The sequence below is a fragment of the Curcuma longa genome, chromosome 7 (assembly GCF_044706935.1).
Source record: "Curcuma longa cultivar G26 ecotype Majalengka, Jawa Barat chromosome 7, ITB_CL_G26_1.1, whole genome shotgun sequence".
Taxonomy (NCBI): domain Eukaryota; kingdom Viridiplantae; phylum Streptophyta; class Magnoliopsida; order Zingiberales; family Zingiberaceae; genus Curcuma; species Curcuma longa.
The window spans coordinates 6,909,932-6,928,279 of record NC_133867.1 but is presented as its reverse complement, the minus strand read 5'-3'; the positions used below and the strand labels follow the sequence as shown (position 1 = coordinate 6,928,279).

Sequence of the window (18,348 nt, the reverse complement as noted above, 5' to 3'; positions counted from 1 at the left end):
ATAAATTATTAATTCAATTAATTATCAAATTAATTAAACTATGATTATATAGAAAATTAATTTTTAAATTGATCAGCAACTAATTCATCGTAAAGCATTAGTCGACTGCTATTTATAATTTAATTAAATTTTAAATTTTATAATCAAGATCAAATTAAATAAATTAAAATAATTGAGATTTAAACATAAATAAGATTTTAAATTAATCGAACTGAATTTTTAAATAAATCCATTCGATTGATTATTTTAGTTTAACTGAAATTTTGCTCATACCAGTGACCTGCCCAACTGATCATGAGATCACGGCTAGGCTTCACGAAAAGTCAACAATCAAGCATGATCGTCACAAGCTCACAGAGAGACTGCATCCATTGGGGAGCCATGGTGACTAAAACCGTCAATTTAGGTTAGGCTTATTGGATTGATCCATCCTGCTAAATAATTTAAGCGGATTAAATTGAATTTATCATTTTAAGGTGAGTTTAGATGAGTTGATCCACCTAAGCCCACAACCTGCGTAAGTTGACTTGTGACATGTTTAGGTTAGCCAGCAGTTAGATAATTTTATTTTTTAAAAAAATTTAAAATTAAAATAGAAAACTCAATAGACTAGTGGATTTGACCTATCTAAATCGCAATTTAAACTCGACTCATTTAAATAGCAATCCAAACTTAATATTTTCAATATTTTTTGATAAATTTATGGATTGACACATCTAATCCGTAGTTTATATTGAGTTGACGATTTTTTAACCTGTTAAGTTAGTAGATCAGTCCGTCCCACCCCTTTATAAGATAAGATTTTGATTCGCTCCATCATGATTTGACTGGTTTGCGAACTCTAATGATGACCATCATTGAACTCTTCTGCAACAAAGGTGGAATCCGTCACCTTAGCGGCCCCACACGATCGGCCCCACAACCATTTGTAAGGAGGTAAATCGGGAAACTGCAGTTGGTCACGACGCAGGAAGGTATTGTCTGACTTCACCAGGATTCGAACCCTTACTCTCTTCTATAACTCTACTGCATCGTAACCAACTTAACTATGCCCCGGGACGACCATCATCGAACTCTTAGACCATCCACAAGTAAACACTTAATGGAGAGCACAAACAGTGGATCCACATATGGTTGTCTTTGGTCTAGTCTGGAAACTATACGACTTGGTTAGGCCAAAACACATAATTAATTTTAAATTAGTAATTAAAGTATCATATTTCAGTAAAAAAGTGAAATTTGTCATCCCAGCGACTCTATACGATCAGCCACACGATCATCTGTAAAGAGATAAATCGAGAAGCTACAATTAATCACGACATGGGAGAGCATTATTTCAGCTTCGTTGAAATTCAACCTTTATCCATTTTAATAAATCTGTTTCCTCATAACTAACTCAATTATGTCCTGAGACATAATTAAAAGTATCACATAATCATATAAAACATCATTTACTCGGTGGATAAAAGAGAGTAGTTCAGTAACATTCGGCAAAAGAGTATTGCATTTAGCTGTGATAGCAATTCTCTTCCAGCCAATAATACACCAAAAACTACAACATATCTGTGCAAATTGCATCCATAATGTGCATCTCAAGACTGGAAAAAAAAAACTTCATAAAGTTTAACAATTTGCCACAATATTACAAAAAGAGAAGTTTAAAAAAAGAAGTTGGCGATCTAAACCAATCTTCAGTTCATCTAAGAACTGAAAGCGAACCCCCAGTTTGTCATACAAACTGTTTCATCTCTTGCAAATTGCTTTACTATGACTAACTACAGTCGGTAGTCTCGTGTTCTCGGAGAAGCCTCCTTTGCCTTACGCGACAGGACTTGCCTAGCAGCAGCACACAGACAGTGCCCAACGTAATCCCGATCGTATACCTGCAAAGATCAAGGCCACAACTCATCATGGTTAGAACTCAATATCCATAACAACTATTTGAAAAAATTCATGGACTTACTTGATTTGAGGTGCCTTCTTTCTCCAGGATACGAAAAATGAGACAACACTCTAAGAGGAAGACACAAATATCAGGGAAAACAGAGGAAATACAGACAGAAAATTAACAGCTTAGGTCATCCAATTTGTAGAGCAGATATGCATGAAAGATTATAGTTCCCAACTTCTTTAAGAAAGCTCATAAGAAGCTTAATTTACGCGTATCAAGTGCAAGAAAACAGACCGGTAACAAAAAGATAAAATGGTGAGAAAGATAACAGCTGCTGTAACTCCAGGCCCCTGGAACACTACAGGGAGTTTGCCCACTCTCATGTTGTTTATGTCACAAACTCACAATGTGCATATCCTCCCTCACATGTTGTCTACCATTTCCCCATTGATCTTCGTTGACACGACATAACACGACTTTGGTTTCACCATTGTACCCTGGTAAAGGGCATGATGAGGTGGTCACCTAGATCCATGTTTAAAAGAGGTATCTCAGACAACAAAATCCTCGCGATTGCACATGAAATGCAAGAATTTCTGTCCCAGAACCCACCATATTCCTTAGCTAAAATCAACTAGGAAATAGAGATTACCAAAATGCATCAAGTAAAGTTAAAACCATAACACAATGATAGTTTCATCAAAGATAATTCTGGATTGTAGCTAGTGATTACTTATTCAAGAAAGTCATAATCCAACATTATTTTTTAGTTATTGCTAGGTACTAGGCAATAGATTAACCACCTACCACCTAAAACCGTCTTTTAATACCTTACACTTAATGATTGGTAATTTTGTGATAGAGATGAGAACAACATAAGAAAAAGAAATATGACCTTTATAAAGTCAATCCTCACCTTGTTACATTTTCAAGTCAAGATAGGTAAACTTTGAATCATTATTTATTATATGATGTAGCTCCTTTTTGTTTCTATGAAATCAACTGTGAAAGAGAGGAATTCAAGCTTCTGGAAACAAAACTACTCAAAGTTTTGAACTTAATAAGACTACTTTCTTATCCTTTCTATATTTGCAATACCATTAGTTTAGCAGCTTTAAGCATTAACAAACCATAATATTGGGAACTAAAAGAAAGATGCAACAGAGAATTTCAGATGATCATGACTATAGTGGATGAACATAGTATAATGTTAATTTTACTACAAAAGTTTTCCATGAATCGCTTATTATCGATTGGAACTAGACGTGTAAGAACTGCATACTCAGAAAACATTGGTAAAGAAATCATTACCTCGATGATTGATAGGGAAGATCCCTTGAGGGATGGTTTGTTTATGATCCTCTTTTCTGCTGATCCTTCCTTGCACATTTGCTGAGCAATCTCTTTCAGTATAACCATTTGCATCTTGTCCATGCCCATGGAAGTCAGTGTGTGTCTCATGGATTCGCTATCGGCTTCGAGCACTTGCAGCCTCATCTGAAGCTTGCTTATTCCTAATTCCTCGACACCATCACCCATCAGAAATCTCCTGCTCTGAAGCTCCCTTGGTGTGCTGACATAGTCATTGCTAGCTCTGTGAACTGCATCCACTGTATACACTCTGTCGCTCGTATTATCGTAATCTGATGCACCATCGATTGATGCTTGGAACTCCTCTGCCTTGTTGAATTCCAGGATGGATCGACAGCTTCCGCATGAGATATTCCTGAGATGCCTGGACTGGCCTTGCGGCGAATGTGCCACCATGACTCCCTTTTCCATGACATTCCCAAATCTGCTACATGGCGTTTGCTCGAGTTGGAAGATGCGCTGCTCCAGCTTCTGGAGGTGCTCGCGTGGAGTACCGCTAAGAGGACGCCGTATCAGGTGTCTGCGGCTCCGAGGGAGGCTCGGCATCGCCGTCGATGCTAAAGCCGTAGCTGAGGAGAAAGCCGTAGCTGGCGGTGGCGGTAGGCTTGTACCTCGCAGGAGAGGGCCAGCATCGCCTGCTCTCGCTTGAACAGGAGATCCTCGAGGCTGGCGATCTCCTGCTGATCGTGGGTCATTTTCTCCTCCGTCACGCGTTTGAACTGCCGAGACTCCAAGATGACCTTCGCCTTCTCATGCTGGAGGCGGACGATCATAGACATGGCCTCCTGCGCAGCGGACGCCGCGGCGCTCCTCTCCTCCTTCAGCTCAGCCTGCAGCTTCTGGATCGTTTTCTGGTGGCTGAGGATGGCCTCTCGCAAGGCCGCCGCCTCGTTGCGGATCTCCACCCTGGCGACGCCGGTGGACGCGTCGGCTCCCCTGACGTGCAGCTTCCGCCGCAGAGACCGGCGAGGGCCATTGGAAGCTGAAAGCCCAATGGATGAAGTACGTACAAAGAGCCCCTCCCCTCCGACGCCTGCACCGCCCGCCGCCACCGCAAACTCATCGAAATCCATGGATTCCGACAAAAGGCACAGAAAAAAAAATCCCCTTTACCAGCCGTAGCTCACACGGGACTCGATCCTTCAAACCCAAAGAGCGCCTCCTCCTTCCCCGGCTCCTCCTGTGCCAATGCCGGCGACCAGGAAGGAGAGCGACGGGGAGGAATCCAGGCAGGGCCTGTCCGTGGTGTTTCAAATCGGAGCGGGGGACGATTCCTCCCAATTATACTATTTTTAATCCTCGGAGACTCTTTCCTTTCTTAATTCCAAATATAGAAAATTTTGAATGGATACTTGCTCATAGCCTACCCATTGTTAGGGGCCCGCGTTGAAGCGGGTTGATTCCAGGGACCCACCACATTGAAACATAGACAGATGAGTTGGGTACGCCTGGGTCAAAGGAACGTTGATTTGCAGTATTTACTTTGCCTAATCAAGGAAATGGCTTGGTGAGATTGGGATCGACGGCCCTAATAACTTGCACGTGGCAATAACAACAATAACCAAACTATTAAAATAATTATTTAAATTAAATTTTTTTATAAATTTTTATTTAAATATTATCAAACTCTCTATTCAAACCTCTTTAAAATTAATTCATAAATATTATTTTTAAATAATTCATAATCTCTATTTATAAAATTAATGAACTAACACACATACTTTTAAATTTATTTATTTAATTTAATAAACTATTCAAATTTATTTATTAATTAATTTTTATATATTAAACGAATATAATAAATTCTTATCAAATCAAATATCAAACTTATTAAAAACATTTGATTAGTTTATAATTCTAACTGAATTAATCTTAAATAAAATTAAAAAAAATTGTTTGTCACAATAAATTTCGTCGTAAATTTATGACGAAATCTAGACCGTTCGATTTTAAAGTTAAGATTAAATCCAAAATAGATGATTTGTTTTAAGGTTTAAGATTTAGGATTTAGGGTTTACCATTTCGACGGCGATCGGCCGTTGATTTTAAAATCGAACGGTCCATATTTCTGTCATAAATTTATGACGAAAATTTTGATAAGGATTCCAACTGATAAAACTAATGAAATTCTATAAAGGTATGAATAGTTGTAACCGTTTGAAGCTGTGACAATTAGCATCAATGCCTAACAGAGTTTCATTCTAAATCTTTTGCAGAGAAGAAGACAATAGATAATACAGGAGTTTAGTAAATACATAAAACATGTTCAATCAAAAGAGCTATTCCTGCATCTACTAACAAAAAAGGTAAGGAGACTTTTGAAAAGTCAAACCTGGTCAATTTCATACCATTTACAGCAAAAAATTATAAGCCGTTGGGGCTTTTTGTTTCTTCTTTTAAGTTAGCCATCATCATCTTGTTCCAGTGGCCGGCTTCTTTGCCTTGTCTATCAAACTGCGTGTAATCCAACATGGTGAAAGTAAATAGAGCCACATACAGATTGTGCATTTCACATCCTATGAGGGATGCTAACTTACCGCGATCTGATGCATCGGCGAGTTTGGCAATGGCTTCCAGTAGGGCTCTTTCGTGATTCTACTCCGGCGATGGAGGAAAAGAAAGAAAAAGAAATGAAGCTTAAGATCTTGTTGCGTGTATGGTTCAGTTACATTCGATCGGTGAGTTGAATGTTTGAGTAACATACCATGAGAAGTGCTTTGGCTCTTTGAACTTGAGCAGGGTCGGGATTATCGGCACCACAAATCTTCTCAACCTGATCAAAGTTTGTTAGAAAATGAGGAAAGAAAGATTAGAGTGATTAATTTTGCATCTAGAGTTTGAGAAAGAGCACTGAAGAAGTTGGAATTCAGATCTCCCTATTTGAAAATGCCGATCTAACACTTTGCCTAGTTCGTTGTATCGGCCGGATGAGTGGGATTTCTATGAAGAAGGGGATTGATAGATAGAAGAAAAAAAGATTTGGACAAGATGGATAGAATAAGAGATCCACAATTGAGATCAATCCCATTTTAGATCCAAAAATAACTAATTTAATATGAAAAAAGGATGAGAGTGATATTGAGACAAAATGATTTAGATGTAAGTAATACTTGAAGCTATCAATAACTTAAGGGAAATCTTTTGTGTGTCTTTCCTTTGGTGTTTTCTTCCTTCATAGGAATCTAGCCCTAATGGCTTCTATATCTGGATGTATGAGTATCATCTAAGTCAATTCTAGCACAATTTTGATACTAAATGTTGTTTCTAAGCAGACTGTGAGGCCATCAAGTTGTTCGGTGAAACAACTTTATCGACTACACTAAGGAGAGTATTTCGGAACAATTGATTGGGAGGAGACCTAAGCTTGAGATTCTTCATTAGTAGAGAGGCCTGATCTAAATATTTGCTCAAAAGATAATGTATCAGATTCATACATGCAAGTGAACTTCTAATTTTAGTGAGATTAATACTACTATCTCTCGGTGCTATCAAATAGTTAGAAAACCATGTGGAAGCTAATGGAAATAATTTAAGATGAAACCATTCGTTAACAATATTTACCTCGTGTATGACCGCATCGGTTGCAGGAATCTCAATTATGTCAGATCTGGATTTTACGTTATCAATGCTGGATTGTGCAAAGCTCTTGTTGGAGGATTGAACTTTGAGTGATCCCCTTGCTTTTGTTATGCTTGGTTGCTTGCTTTGATTATCTAAAGTTCCTTTTCTAGCCAATTGGTCGCATCCATGAGGCATCTGTTCATCGATATATGCAAAGGCAAAAAATGAAAAAAAAGGCCAAAGAAGTGCTCGACTGAAAAATGAAATTGCAAGGAATCCAGAAAGTAAAAGATAGAAATGTATTAAAAGTAGGATTGAGGCCCTGGAAAAATAGAGGGGCGAATGAGTATAGATGGATACATGTCTAAAATTGTTAAACATACAGCAATGCCTTTCTCTCTATCTCTTTGTCTTCCTCCAGGACGAGACTCAAGAGGGAGTTATTCAGGAGTTCAGAAAGGGTTGTGGAATTTGATTTTACAAGTTCAATTCTGATGAGTTCGGTGCTAGGACTCGAGGACAGGGATGACAGCTTGTTGGATTCATGCATTTTAGACATTACATGAACCTGTAGCCAACTAAATATTCACTATTTGAACCGATTTAAGTATACCTGAACCAATGTGCAGCCAACTTAAATAGATTAAATATATAAGTACCCACAGGTACTTGCAATTTTAAGCAAATCTGAACAGGAACAGCACCCAATTACTAAGCCAAATTGGGTACCTGAACATGACTTAAATGGGCAAGTGTCCACAGATAACTGAAACCGAAAGGTTTAAAAACGTTGGATGATAAGGACCTCTCATCCATCTATTTTCCATTCTTTCTATGTTAATTGTCCAAGCAAAATGGTATGAAATAGAGAAATTTTAAAAAATTCATCCTCTCTATCAACCCTCTGCTTGGATTTCCAACCAAATAGACAAATAAACATGGACTAAATGTGGGAACAATCATCGATCATTTACATTAAGGAAACAAACTTACATGTGATGGAGTAGATGTCAGTGTTGGATGCCTCATGGATGAAGAAAGAGAAATATGGGTACGCTTCAATCTTTTGTTAGGTACATGACCTAAAGATCTGGATTCCAAAGAAGGATTTGGCAATGTGAATTGAGCTTCAGCCTTTAGTAATTCCCGGGTATTTCTGCAATGGCAATCAGCAAAACCATCATAACTTGGCCCACTGCAATGTAACTCTAACGGGAGGCGGGATATGAAAGCATACTTTATAGACTTGACTGAGGCATCACTGTTAATTTTTCCTAAAATTTTACTATGTTCAACATCTGAAACCTTGAGTTCCTTCCTTAATTGTGTTATAAGCCCATGTTGATCCTATAGTCAAATGCAAACATGAAATAACACTGCAATTATACTAAATAAAGCCATTTAAGATAGTAAAAGTTGCCGGAAAATATAAACAAGCAATAGTTCAGAACTTGCAAAAAAAATGGCATTGCCACATCCTGTTAATGCATCTACATATTTTCGAGTTACTGAAGCATGAAAAAGGTTAGCAGTAAGACGTACCCATGAAAGAACATCTGACTGAGCAACGAAGGCCTTTAAAACAGAAGTATATGCCTCCATCTCTAGGCAGTGAATTTGGAAATCCATATCCCTTCGACCTTTTCCACAGGACACTGGTCCAGAAGTGTTCGGCATAACTCTTGGATGAGCAAGACCATTGGAGACCTTGATAATACCAGAGTATTGTAGATCATCATCAGTTTCTGACACAAGTAAGAAAAAAATGAGCTTATGCAGCGCATCCATAATAAGTATATATAGGTGCTGCTACAAGTGATTACAACTATGAGCAAAAGTCTCCAAGGAAGAAGAAAGAAAACAGAAGAAAAGAAAGTGGATCTTATTTATCTGTGGCAAAAACATTATTTGGAATTGTAATCTCCTTGAAATATAATCTAAATAACTCTTCAGATACAATAAGAAAAATCAGCAATATCCTTTTCGTACAAAAGAAAATTACAAAGAACAAGTAAAGATATATGCATTAAGGCAACCAAAACCACACATGATTCTATACTTAGAACCTAGAATGATATGTTGGATTGGTTTTATATTTTACTGGCTACATTTCTTTAACAGGCATATTAATGCTATAAATCACAGAGATATATTCTTCTCGCATTACTGAAATTCCTTCTCATTGCTAAACATTTGACAAAATAATAAGTAGTCCCTGTCTATTGAAAAGGCAACATCTACAGACTGTATTATTTGTCATTCATTGCATATCGTTCTTTGTTTGGCAAATCAAATAGGGTAAAACACATTCCAGTACGCTCAGCAACCATCCAGCAATGCAAATTGTTCTAAAAATATGATAAGCTCTCAAGACTTGACTTTTGAGGTTGGCCTTGCTGACATCGAATATGCAAAAAAGAAGCGAGAGAACATAGTAATGCAATAACAATGACAGTGTGTTTGGCGATGGTCCACCATGAAGATTAGAATAAACCACAGGACAATCACTATGTTACCAAAAGTGCTAAGAAGAAATAAGCTGCAGCTGAGGCAGGAGCAAAATTGAAAGTGCAGCAAAGGGAAAATATATCCACCAAGTTCACAACCCTAGGACATTTGTTGCACCAATTCCTCCCTCGCAAGTACTAGACTACCAAAAATAAGAGATTAATTTTTTAGAGTCACAAAGCCTATCTTAAAAAATCTTGCACCACTGGAAATAAATCATATAACAACCAAAAGGGCCACTAAACCACCACAGAATTGGGGTTGAGGTTGTTCTAATATTGTTTGTCGGAATGACTATTACTAAGACTATAAGCCCTAGTCTACCATTTTAAATCACCCTAATAGGTTCATATATATGTGTCTCGCATGTAAAATCCATGTGTTGCTCTCCAATTGCACTTCCCTTGATGCTCTTTTGTATAAACCAGCAATGACTCCTTAAAATGAGCAAGACTATTTGACCACAGAGTACTTAGAGAGGAGAATTTTCTTGCCAAGTGTTTGAGTGAGATTTTATTTATTTGCTCCATCAATTTGACAGAAAGCTCCAGGGAGGTTGAGAATTTTTTTTTACAGAATATCACAGCATTTCTCAGTTTTATATTGTACTTTGCCCTTATATGAGGAAGTGAAACTCAAAACATATACATCTACATCCTTTAGCCTTTTCGCGGTGTGATCTACTCCAAATCTTCTGTCATTGGAGCAGAAAAGGTGTTCAATGTACTATGTCAATCTACAGGTATGATCTGAGAAGAAAAATTAGGACATATATCTTATCGAGACTACGTGAAGTATCTAAGTAGATCCAAAACTGATATCATGATCATAAGTTTTCCCGCTGATCACCGTAAAACCCTAACCCCTCAACTTGAATTTTTCACTCACTAAACCACCATTAAACCCTAAAAAAGATGAAGCCAAAAATCAGCCAGTCAATATGCATATAAAAAGCCAAAACAAAATCAGCAAGAACATAAGAAACTTTTCGTCGGAATATACCGCTACTGTCGTTCTTCATAGGATCCGGAACGAAGGGAAAGCCTCCGGTGATAAGATCAAGGAGGAAGATCAACGAAGGGAAGCAGGTCGCAGATCTCGACGCCGGAGGATGAAGCAACTCTAGGAGCTCTCTGGTAGCAGTGGGGGTGGCGATAGGTGATGAGGATTGAGGCGGAAGACGATGAGGTTTTGGGTGTCAATATGTTCTTTTGCCCCACTATAGTTTATAAAATTATATTTTACCCCAGAAAGTCTTATACATCCTCAGATTATATTATTAACAGCTATCTAAAAAGGAAATAAATCATTATAATAATAATAATAATAATAATAATATTCTCAGAGATTTTATTCTTATTTTCACATGACAATTTAGGACTAACTCGATTACGTTATTAAATGCAATATAAAATATAAAATGGGTAAAAATTAAAAAGATGTTCTTATTTTTGTTTATCATGAAAAGGATATTCTTTTATAACAAAAATATCAAAGAGTGTATCATTTATTCTTTTATTTCCAAAACAACTCTAAATAATTTTAGTTGAAATTATTTTAATATAATACTTAAATAGAATTAAGTTAATTAAAATTGTTATAATTAAAGTAACTTTCACCAAAACTTTTGCTAATAAAAATTATATCAAGCAATTCAATTTTATAACTAAGTAAAGATCATTTTTTTAGAAAAATATCGAATTAGGATTGAAAATTTTAAGATTTGAATCAAATCTAAGTTGGATGCGCAATCTAATTCGAAATTTTTTGATCAAGTTGGATTTAAATTGATCTGATTTGACTTAAATTAAAAAGAAAGAAATTATTTTAAAATTAAATTCTGAGATATTTTATACACATCATAGCATAAGATTAATACGATAATAATTTAATAAAATAAATTAAAAATAAAAATTATTAAAAATAAAAAAATAATAATATCTTTCTTAATTATTCAAAATTTATAATTTTCAAATTAAAATTGAATTCATATCCATGCTCACCTATATAAAACTAATATAAAATTAAATATATAAAAATAAAGAAATGATACACTACGTGAAAACGCAACATAAAAACACAATATGATACACTATACTACATGAATGTGAAACCTAAATCTATAGTATATCATACTAGGTTTTCCTGTAAGGTATCATTTCTCTTAAAAAATAATCGTCCTAATATTAAAAAAACACACAAAATTCAAGTTGAATGTTCAAGAAAAGTCAACTAGCAGCAATTCCATCTTTGATGACAAATTTCATACAGGGAAAAAATGTTCAACAAAACAGAGCAAGAACTCTCCAGCAGACTAGTGTCTTTTCTGTGGTGAAGGAACTAAACATCCAAAGCTTTCATTCTAAAAACTCTCCATTTTACACATGGAAACACACACACACAGTGTGGATTGAATAAGTGAGACAAGCCTTGCTGGGATCTGAGAGGGTCTCGCTATCGAGAAGCAGAGATACTTCCCTTGGATGGTTTAGGGTTTGGTTGAGGATCTTTTATGGACTTTGAAGAGCCATCAATGGCGATATTACCCAATCCTACTGCCATTGCATCCCTTTCATCCTTCTCTTTCCTCTGTTTTTCTGCAGGGGCATCTGCTGAAGGGTGGGGTTGATCCAACTGCGGCGAACTTAGCTCGCGTATCCGCAGCCCAACGTTGATCCAAGGATGAGCAAGTAATTGGGCAGCAGTGGGACGCTTCTCTGGAACAAAGTCCAATATTGGGACAAGGAAATCAGCCATGTCATTGGCATCTTGTTCATTGAATTCATACTTCTCCAAAAGAACTTTGTTGAGAGGCCAAAATCTCAACCGCCGGATGTGCCTCAAGTCCCCGTACCTGTTGAAGAAGTCGCGCGAATATCGTCCGCCCAAGGCAATCTGAAAAGACCAAAAGATTATCCATCGAGGAAAAAAAATAGTGAACTTTGTAAGAAACAGCCTCTGAGAGAGTGTATTTACTTTGCGGGGCATCATCCCTAGTAGTTCCATCATCAATGCCAAGTGATCCTGCGAAAAAAGAAAATATCGAGAAGATTACTTCAGTCAGTTAGAAATGGTGAGACGTGTAGTTATTGATCAGAAGTGCACAAGCTTTTTCATTTTTTGCACAGACTCATGTTTTTGTTCAAATGCTAGGAGGCAGCATTGTTCAAGGTCATCTAAACCCAAAGCACCATAAATATTTGAATATCTTAAAATGATCTTGTAAATGCCTAAGAAAAGGATTTGAAGTTTTCGCCACTTGCTTTTACATTGCATTCCATCAAAAGCAGTGCAAAATGATTTGTTCAGTGAAGAGCAAGCACTGTATCACAGCTAAGCTTTAACTGAATTAGATTTTGTAATCTGGAATGTAAATATGTGTTATGCAAAACACCCCACTCCATCACCAGATATGATCTCTAAGGCTGCGTTTGGTTTGAGGGACAGGACATAAATACAGAGACAGATTAGATTTTTTTGTCTCTGTCCCCGTTTGATTTTCAAAGACAGGTACAAAAAATAAAGTTTTGTCTCCGTCTCTGTCGCCATGCAACCCAAATTCGTGTCCATCCAGTTTCCGGAGACACCGCAACTTGCACGGAGACAGAAGAATTAAATTCTCATTTTACCCACAAAACCCTCGGTCTGCATCTTCACACCGCAATTTTGTTGTTCGCACCGTCAAAGGCACCTTCCGCCTACTGGTCTGCATCTTCCGTCATCTTCCTACTGGTCTGCATCTTCCACCGTCGCCTACTGGTCGCACCCTCCACCTGACTCGTCAAAGGAAGGCGCCGCCGTCTGCATCTTCACGCGCCGCCGTTCGCACCTTCCGTGGTGCGCACCTGGTCGATCAGCCTCAGCTGATCGACCACCTGGTCGATCAGCAGGGCGATCAGCGGGGTGCCGAAATGGACGGCGGGCTATATGAACGCAGGGTTAGGAAGGGTAACTTAGTCTTTTAAGTTAGAGATTCTGTTTTTGTATTTTTTGTATTTTGTATTACCAAACATGAGACAGATACAATTTATATTCTGTCCACTATCTCGACTGTCTTCTGTATTTTTGTATTTTTGTCACTGTCTCTCGTGTCCCTCAAACCAAACGCAGCCTAAATATCTTGTGATTGAAAAATACAAGGTACAATAACCAAGTGTGATGCTCTCTCTACTCGAGCAGGCAAGAGTTACAAGAATCTCTTCCAAAAGAATTGAGATTTTGAGCAAAGGAACCAAATGAGAGCAATAAAGAAGGGAATATGAAGGAGAGAAACAAAAAGATGGATTCTTTGCAGGAAGACAGTAAAGTTACACAATTCCAAATAGGAATAGAATGTGTTATTTAGCTTCAAAGTCCAAACATTGACTAATAGCAAATAATAAGGAACAAGGGAATTACAATTCCAAATTCTGGTTCAATCGCAGAAGAAGAAAAAAAGATTGACACTGAACCCAAATGAACTATTTTCCATACAATATAAGGCTTTCCATTCCTTTACCACTTACTCTACCAGGAATCATACTCAATCTAATAAATTGGAGATTTTCTCTCTTTTTTGGAAGAATGACTTGGTTTATCAATATTTCTATGATTGACGTTCTTCAGTGTTAGGAGTTAAAACAAAAGCCTGAACCGATAATTTAACACAAATAATCAACTTGAGGAAGCAGTAGTAGTAGCATAACTATTGTTTTACTTGACATAGTGAATATAGAGAACAGAACAATTGAGAATTCAAATTGACAGTTCCATGGAACTCACCTCATCTCGGTCAAAATTATCGCCACTATGTGGATCAAACAGCACATCTCCCGTGGCCAGCTCGAAACATATACAGGCAAATGACCACAAATCAGCAGAGGACGAGTATTTAGACCCAAGAACCACCTCAGGACACCGATACTGCCTTGTCTGGATGTCACTAGTAAACTGCTTATACGTCCAACATGCATTTCCAAAATCAACTATCTTGCACCTGAGATCTGCCTCCATTGCCAGTCTCTTCCTTGTAGCCTTACTTCCTCTCCTACAGCCCTGCGATGCTCCATTGAACGCGTCCGCACCACCACCATCACATGCTGTTGTTGAATCTCCTTTATCCTCTAAATCACCAGTCTCCCCTGCAGTGGCTGTTGAGCTTCCTGATGTAGCAGCAGCTGCACGCTTCGCTTTCCTCCTGAGTTTTTTCTTCTGGTTTCTTGTAAGGTCGCCATTCGATAAAGAAGGAGACATTGGTGGGCGCTCTTCGGTTCTAACATTGGGAAGGATAAGTGGAGCACCCGATCGACTAGGATCCTTGGCTGGATCAAGGCTAGACATGAGGAGGATATTCTCCGGCTTGAGGTCAGTGTGGATGATAGAAAGATCCCCGTGGAGATAGTCAAGCCCAATAAGGACATGGCGGCAGATTTCCTTCACCTTAGAGAGTGGCATCCCCCGATAATCGGTGTACTTAATAAGCGTGAGAAGGTTATCTCCAAGGAACTCAAAGACCATGCACACATGCTGCCCATTTGGCCCTGAATGCTTGAAATGATCCAGCAACTTCACCACACAGCGAGTGTCCTCAGGATCCCCATCCGCAATTTGCTTCAAGATCTTAATCTCGTCCATGGCCGCTTCTGTGTAGTGCTGTGCGCTCTTCTGCACCTTCAACGCTACATAGCGCTGCAACGCCCAATGTGAATCATAATTCAGAAAGGCTTTCTCCACGATTAAACAAAACAATAAATCCACGCAGATGATTCCGATGCATAAATATACAGTATATACAAACTTTTATCATATTCCCTGCCAAGATCAAAACTTTTAGAAGTTTATTGCATTCGGGAGCTGCAGGGTCGCGAGTTTTGGGCGATCTGGGGATTCGCCAGAAATTACAGCTAAATTTCAGTGAGAACGAAGAATGGCGAACCCAAAGGACGTGATGAAAAAATGACGAGAAGGTGGGGTTCTAGGGGATCTTACGGAGTGGACGGTATCCCACGCGAGCCACACGGTGGAGAAGTGACCCCAGCCAAGCTTGGCCTGGACGACGTAGGTTCCCTGCTTGAAGGAATCCCCGATCCAGACGGCATGGTACCCTCCGCGCCGGTAGTCCTCGGTGCCTTCGTCCTCCGACGTGTAGTTACTGCTCTCGCTCCGCCCGTCCTTCTCGGCCATCCGATCCACCGAATCCTCCACCGTCGGGAAGCCCAACAGAAGATCCCCTATCCGCCACCGAAACCGAGCGATCTCTATCCCTCCTCCCGGCGCTAGGGTTTCGGTCGACGCCGAGCAGCGCCTCCTTCCAACTGCTCCTCTCCCTCGCTGGGCGTGAGCTAAAAAATAACAATAATAATAATAATAATAATAATAATAATATGAATAAATAGATAAATAAATAGGATACGCTGCTCCGCTGGCGCTAAGTAACTACTCACAGAAGCCCTTAGGAGAAACAGCACGTGAGTCACGTGGATATTCTTCACATAGTGGGACAGCTTAAGTTACAAGATGAACAGGGTTCAAGTAACAGGACGCGTGTAAATGAAAGATTAAATAAGATTTTCATACCATATGGTATGAGATAAGATCTCCATCATAGTCAATTATAACTTTTTAATTTACCTCTTCATAAATGATCGTGGAAGTAATCGTATGAAGTTGCTAAGATGACAGATTTTATTTTTTGTTGAAAAAATAAGATATTTTATCGACGAAGCCGAGACAATGTCCTCTTCCGTTGTGGTGAACTATAACTTTCAAGTTACCTCCTCACATATGGTCGTGAGACTGATCGTGTGAGTCGTTAGGGTGGCAAATTCCACTTTTGCTAAGAGATAAGATGCTTTCCAAATCATTAGTCGCTCCACGATTATACGTGAATAGACAAATTAGAAAGTTACAATTACCTACTATGGAAGATAATATTATCTTAGTTTTATCCACTTTAGTAAGTCTGTTCCACATTAACCAATTCAACTATGCCTTAAAGACAAACAAACGATATAAACAACATAAGATTAAAATATGAATAACCCATATAGATCTTAAATCTATGACTTTCACGTTATTAATATGATGCTCTAACTAAGTTAAAAATCTACTCAGCTCATACGTGCATATATCATTTGAACAATTAGTGATGTTGAAATGCTACATTAAAAATCATCTCATTTTTTTAATTTAGTTAAAGGGAAAAAAACTACAACATGATCAATTTAAGGAGCATTTTGATAAGATAGGGAAATCATAAAGGGATATTATGACAATATTAAAACTTCAAGATGCATTCATAAATCAGCACTCTGTTTACAAAGTATAGTAAAAAAATTTAATAAAAAATAGCCTTATTTTTTTAAAAAATTTTAAAAATATCCTAATTCCAACTCTGCTAGACACTTTATATTAATATTAATTAAAAGTGCTTAAATGCTAATTAAAATTTTTTTAATTTGATAAAAACTAGTTGAATAATAATGAAAAGAAAGGCCCTGTTTTAGATTATACAAATAAAGGTAATTAAACATCAAATATAGATGCGAGAAAGAGCGTCCCGTTGGTTGTGAGGTCGACTATGTGGAGCTGTTAAGGTGGTGGATTCTACTTTTTTACAGAAGAGAAAGAGCGTCCTGTTGAATCACTATGTAATGACAAAGTGTTTCTGTAATTAATTAGACATTCACGAATTGATTCTTAACTACGATACATTACGGATTAAATTTTTTTAGTGGAAAGACAATCCTGAAATATTGATTATGGATCGACGCACCATTTACACTTCTCAATTTATACTGACGATTGATGAAAAACTTTCATTTGTCGAATCGATCACTTTCAAAATTAATCAATTCGAAAAATTAAATATTTATATTATAAAAAATTAAGAACTCTTTATTTAATAAAAATGTGGAATTCATCGCTCCAGCGACTTTACACCATCGATCTCACGATCATAGACGAGGAAAAAATAAGAATTCTATTTTTATTCAAATAAAATTTGCTATCCAACGGTCCCACACGATCAATCCCACGATCATCTATAAAAAATTAATTAAATTGAAAAATTATCCACGATAAAAAAAATTAAGATTCAATCTTTATCTATTTTAATAAATTTATTTCATCGTAATAAACCCAATTACGTCTTCCTCCTCCTCTGAAAGAGAAAAAAAAAAATAGAAAAAAAAAACGCCAAGAACACAGTTGGGTCTACCCCACTAAAACCTACCTTCCTCTCATTTCCCCATGGAACATGGAGTAATTTAAGGCGGCTTGATTGCTCCTATAAAACTCTCCAACATCACCATCTACATCGATCTCATTTCCTCCTTTCAATCATCATCATATCTCTCTCAATATATATATAAATATTCATCTTCTCCACTTAATTTTATATATAGTCGTCGTCGTCGTCTTTTTCTATTGTAATCCTCCTCCTCCTCTTCATCCCTGTCTGTCTTCGCGTAATTATCTGTTATGCGAGAATGGAGTTGAATCGGGCGGAGCACTTGATCATGGAAGTGGAGGGCGCCGAGTGCGAGTGCTGCGGGCTGGCGGAGGACTGCACCGCCGAGTACGTCGGCGGGGTGAAGGCGGAGTTCGCAGGGAGGTGGCTGTGCGGGCTGTGCGCGGAGGCGGCGAGGGATGAGGCGGCGAAGAAGAAGAAGAAGGGTGGCGGCGGCGGCGGAATGGAGGCGGCCGTGGCGGCGCACGTGTCCTTCTGCCGGAGCTTGCGCTCGAGCCCGCCGGCGGTGCGCGTGGTCGACGGGATGAGGCAGATGCTGCGGCGGAGGTCGGTGGACCTTCCGGCCAAAAGGTCGGAGATGAAGTCGGAGGAGGGATCATCGCCGGCACCGTTTTGAAGAATCGACTAGGTCTTAGCTCTGAACAAGCTTTTGACTTTTAAGGCCTTGAGTGGTCAACCAGGTTTTGACTTGAAAAGTAATGGAGAAATTTGTGTATATCTTCTTCGAACTTAAGGGATGTGATCGAACTCAACTATGCTTAAGAGGTTCTAGTTTGGCTCAGTTGAT

At 38.3% G+C, this 18,348-nt stretch overlaps 3 protein-coding genes and 1 pseudogene across 3 annotated transcripts; 1 reads left to right on the top strand and 3 right to left on the bottom strand.

Moving 5' to 3' along the window:
• Nucleotides 1–1,771: 1,771 nt before the first annotated feature.
• Nucleotides 1,772–4,335, bottom strand: LOC141832554 (myosin-binding protein 7-like; annotated as a pseudogene).
• A 1,125-nt stretch (nt 4,336–5,460) lies between these two features.
• LOC141832370 (protein EMSY-LIKE 4-like) lies at nt 5,461–10,476 on the bottom strand. Its single transcript, XM_074719872.1, has 8 exons — nt 10,334–10,476; nt 8,366–8,568; nt 8,061–8,170; nt 7,817–7,979; nt 6,824–7,018; nt 5,967–6,035; nt 5,800–5,857; nt 5,461–5,716 (listed from the first exon to the last, which is right to left on the bottom strand). The coding sequence occupies exons 1-8, from the start codon at nt 10,350–10,352 to the stop codon at nt 5,712–5,714; spliced, it is 822 nt and encodes a 273-aa protein (XP_074575973.1). The 5' UTR covers nt 10,353–10,476; the 3' UTR covers nt 5,461–5,711.
• A 1,072-nt stretch (nt 10,477–11,548) lies between these two features.
• LOC141831962 (uncharacterized) lies at nt 11,549–15,635 on the bottom strand. Its single transcript, XM_074719414.1, has 4 exons — nt 15,299–15,635; nt 14,093–14,998; nt 12,308–12,355; nt 11,549–12,226 (listed from the first exon to the last, which is right to left on the bottom strand). The coding sequence occupies exons 1-4, from the start codon at nt 15,491–15,493 to the stop codon at nt 11,786–11,788; spliced, it is 1,590 nt and encodes a 529-aa protein (XP_074575515.1). The 5' UTR covers nt 15,494–15,635; the 3' UTR covers nt 11,549–11,785.
• A 2,107-nt stretch (nt 15,636–17,742) lies between these two features.
• Nucleotides 17,743–18,177, top strand: LOC141832553 (uncharacterized). The gene has a single exon (XM_074720046.1). It carries the CDS (start codon nt 17,800–17,802, stop codon nt 18,175–18,177), a length of 378 nt encoding a protein of 125 aa, XP_074576147.1. The 5' UTR covers nt 17,743–17,799.
• Nucleotides 18,178–18,348: the final 171 nt, after the last annotated feature.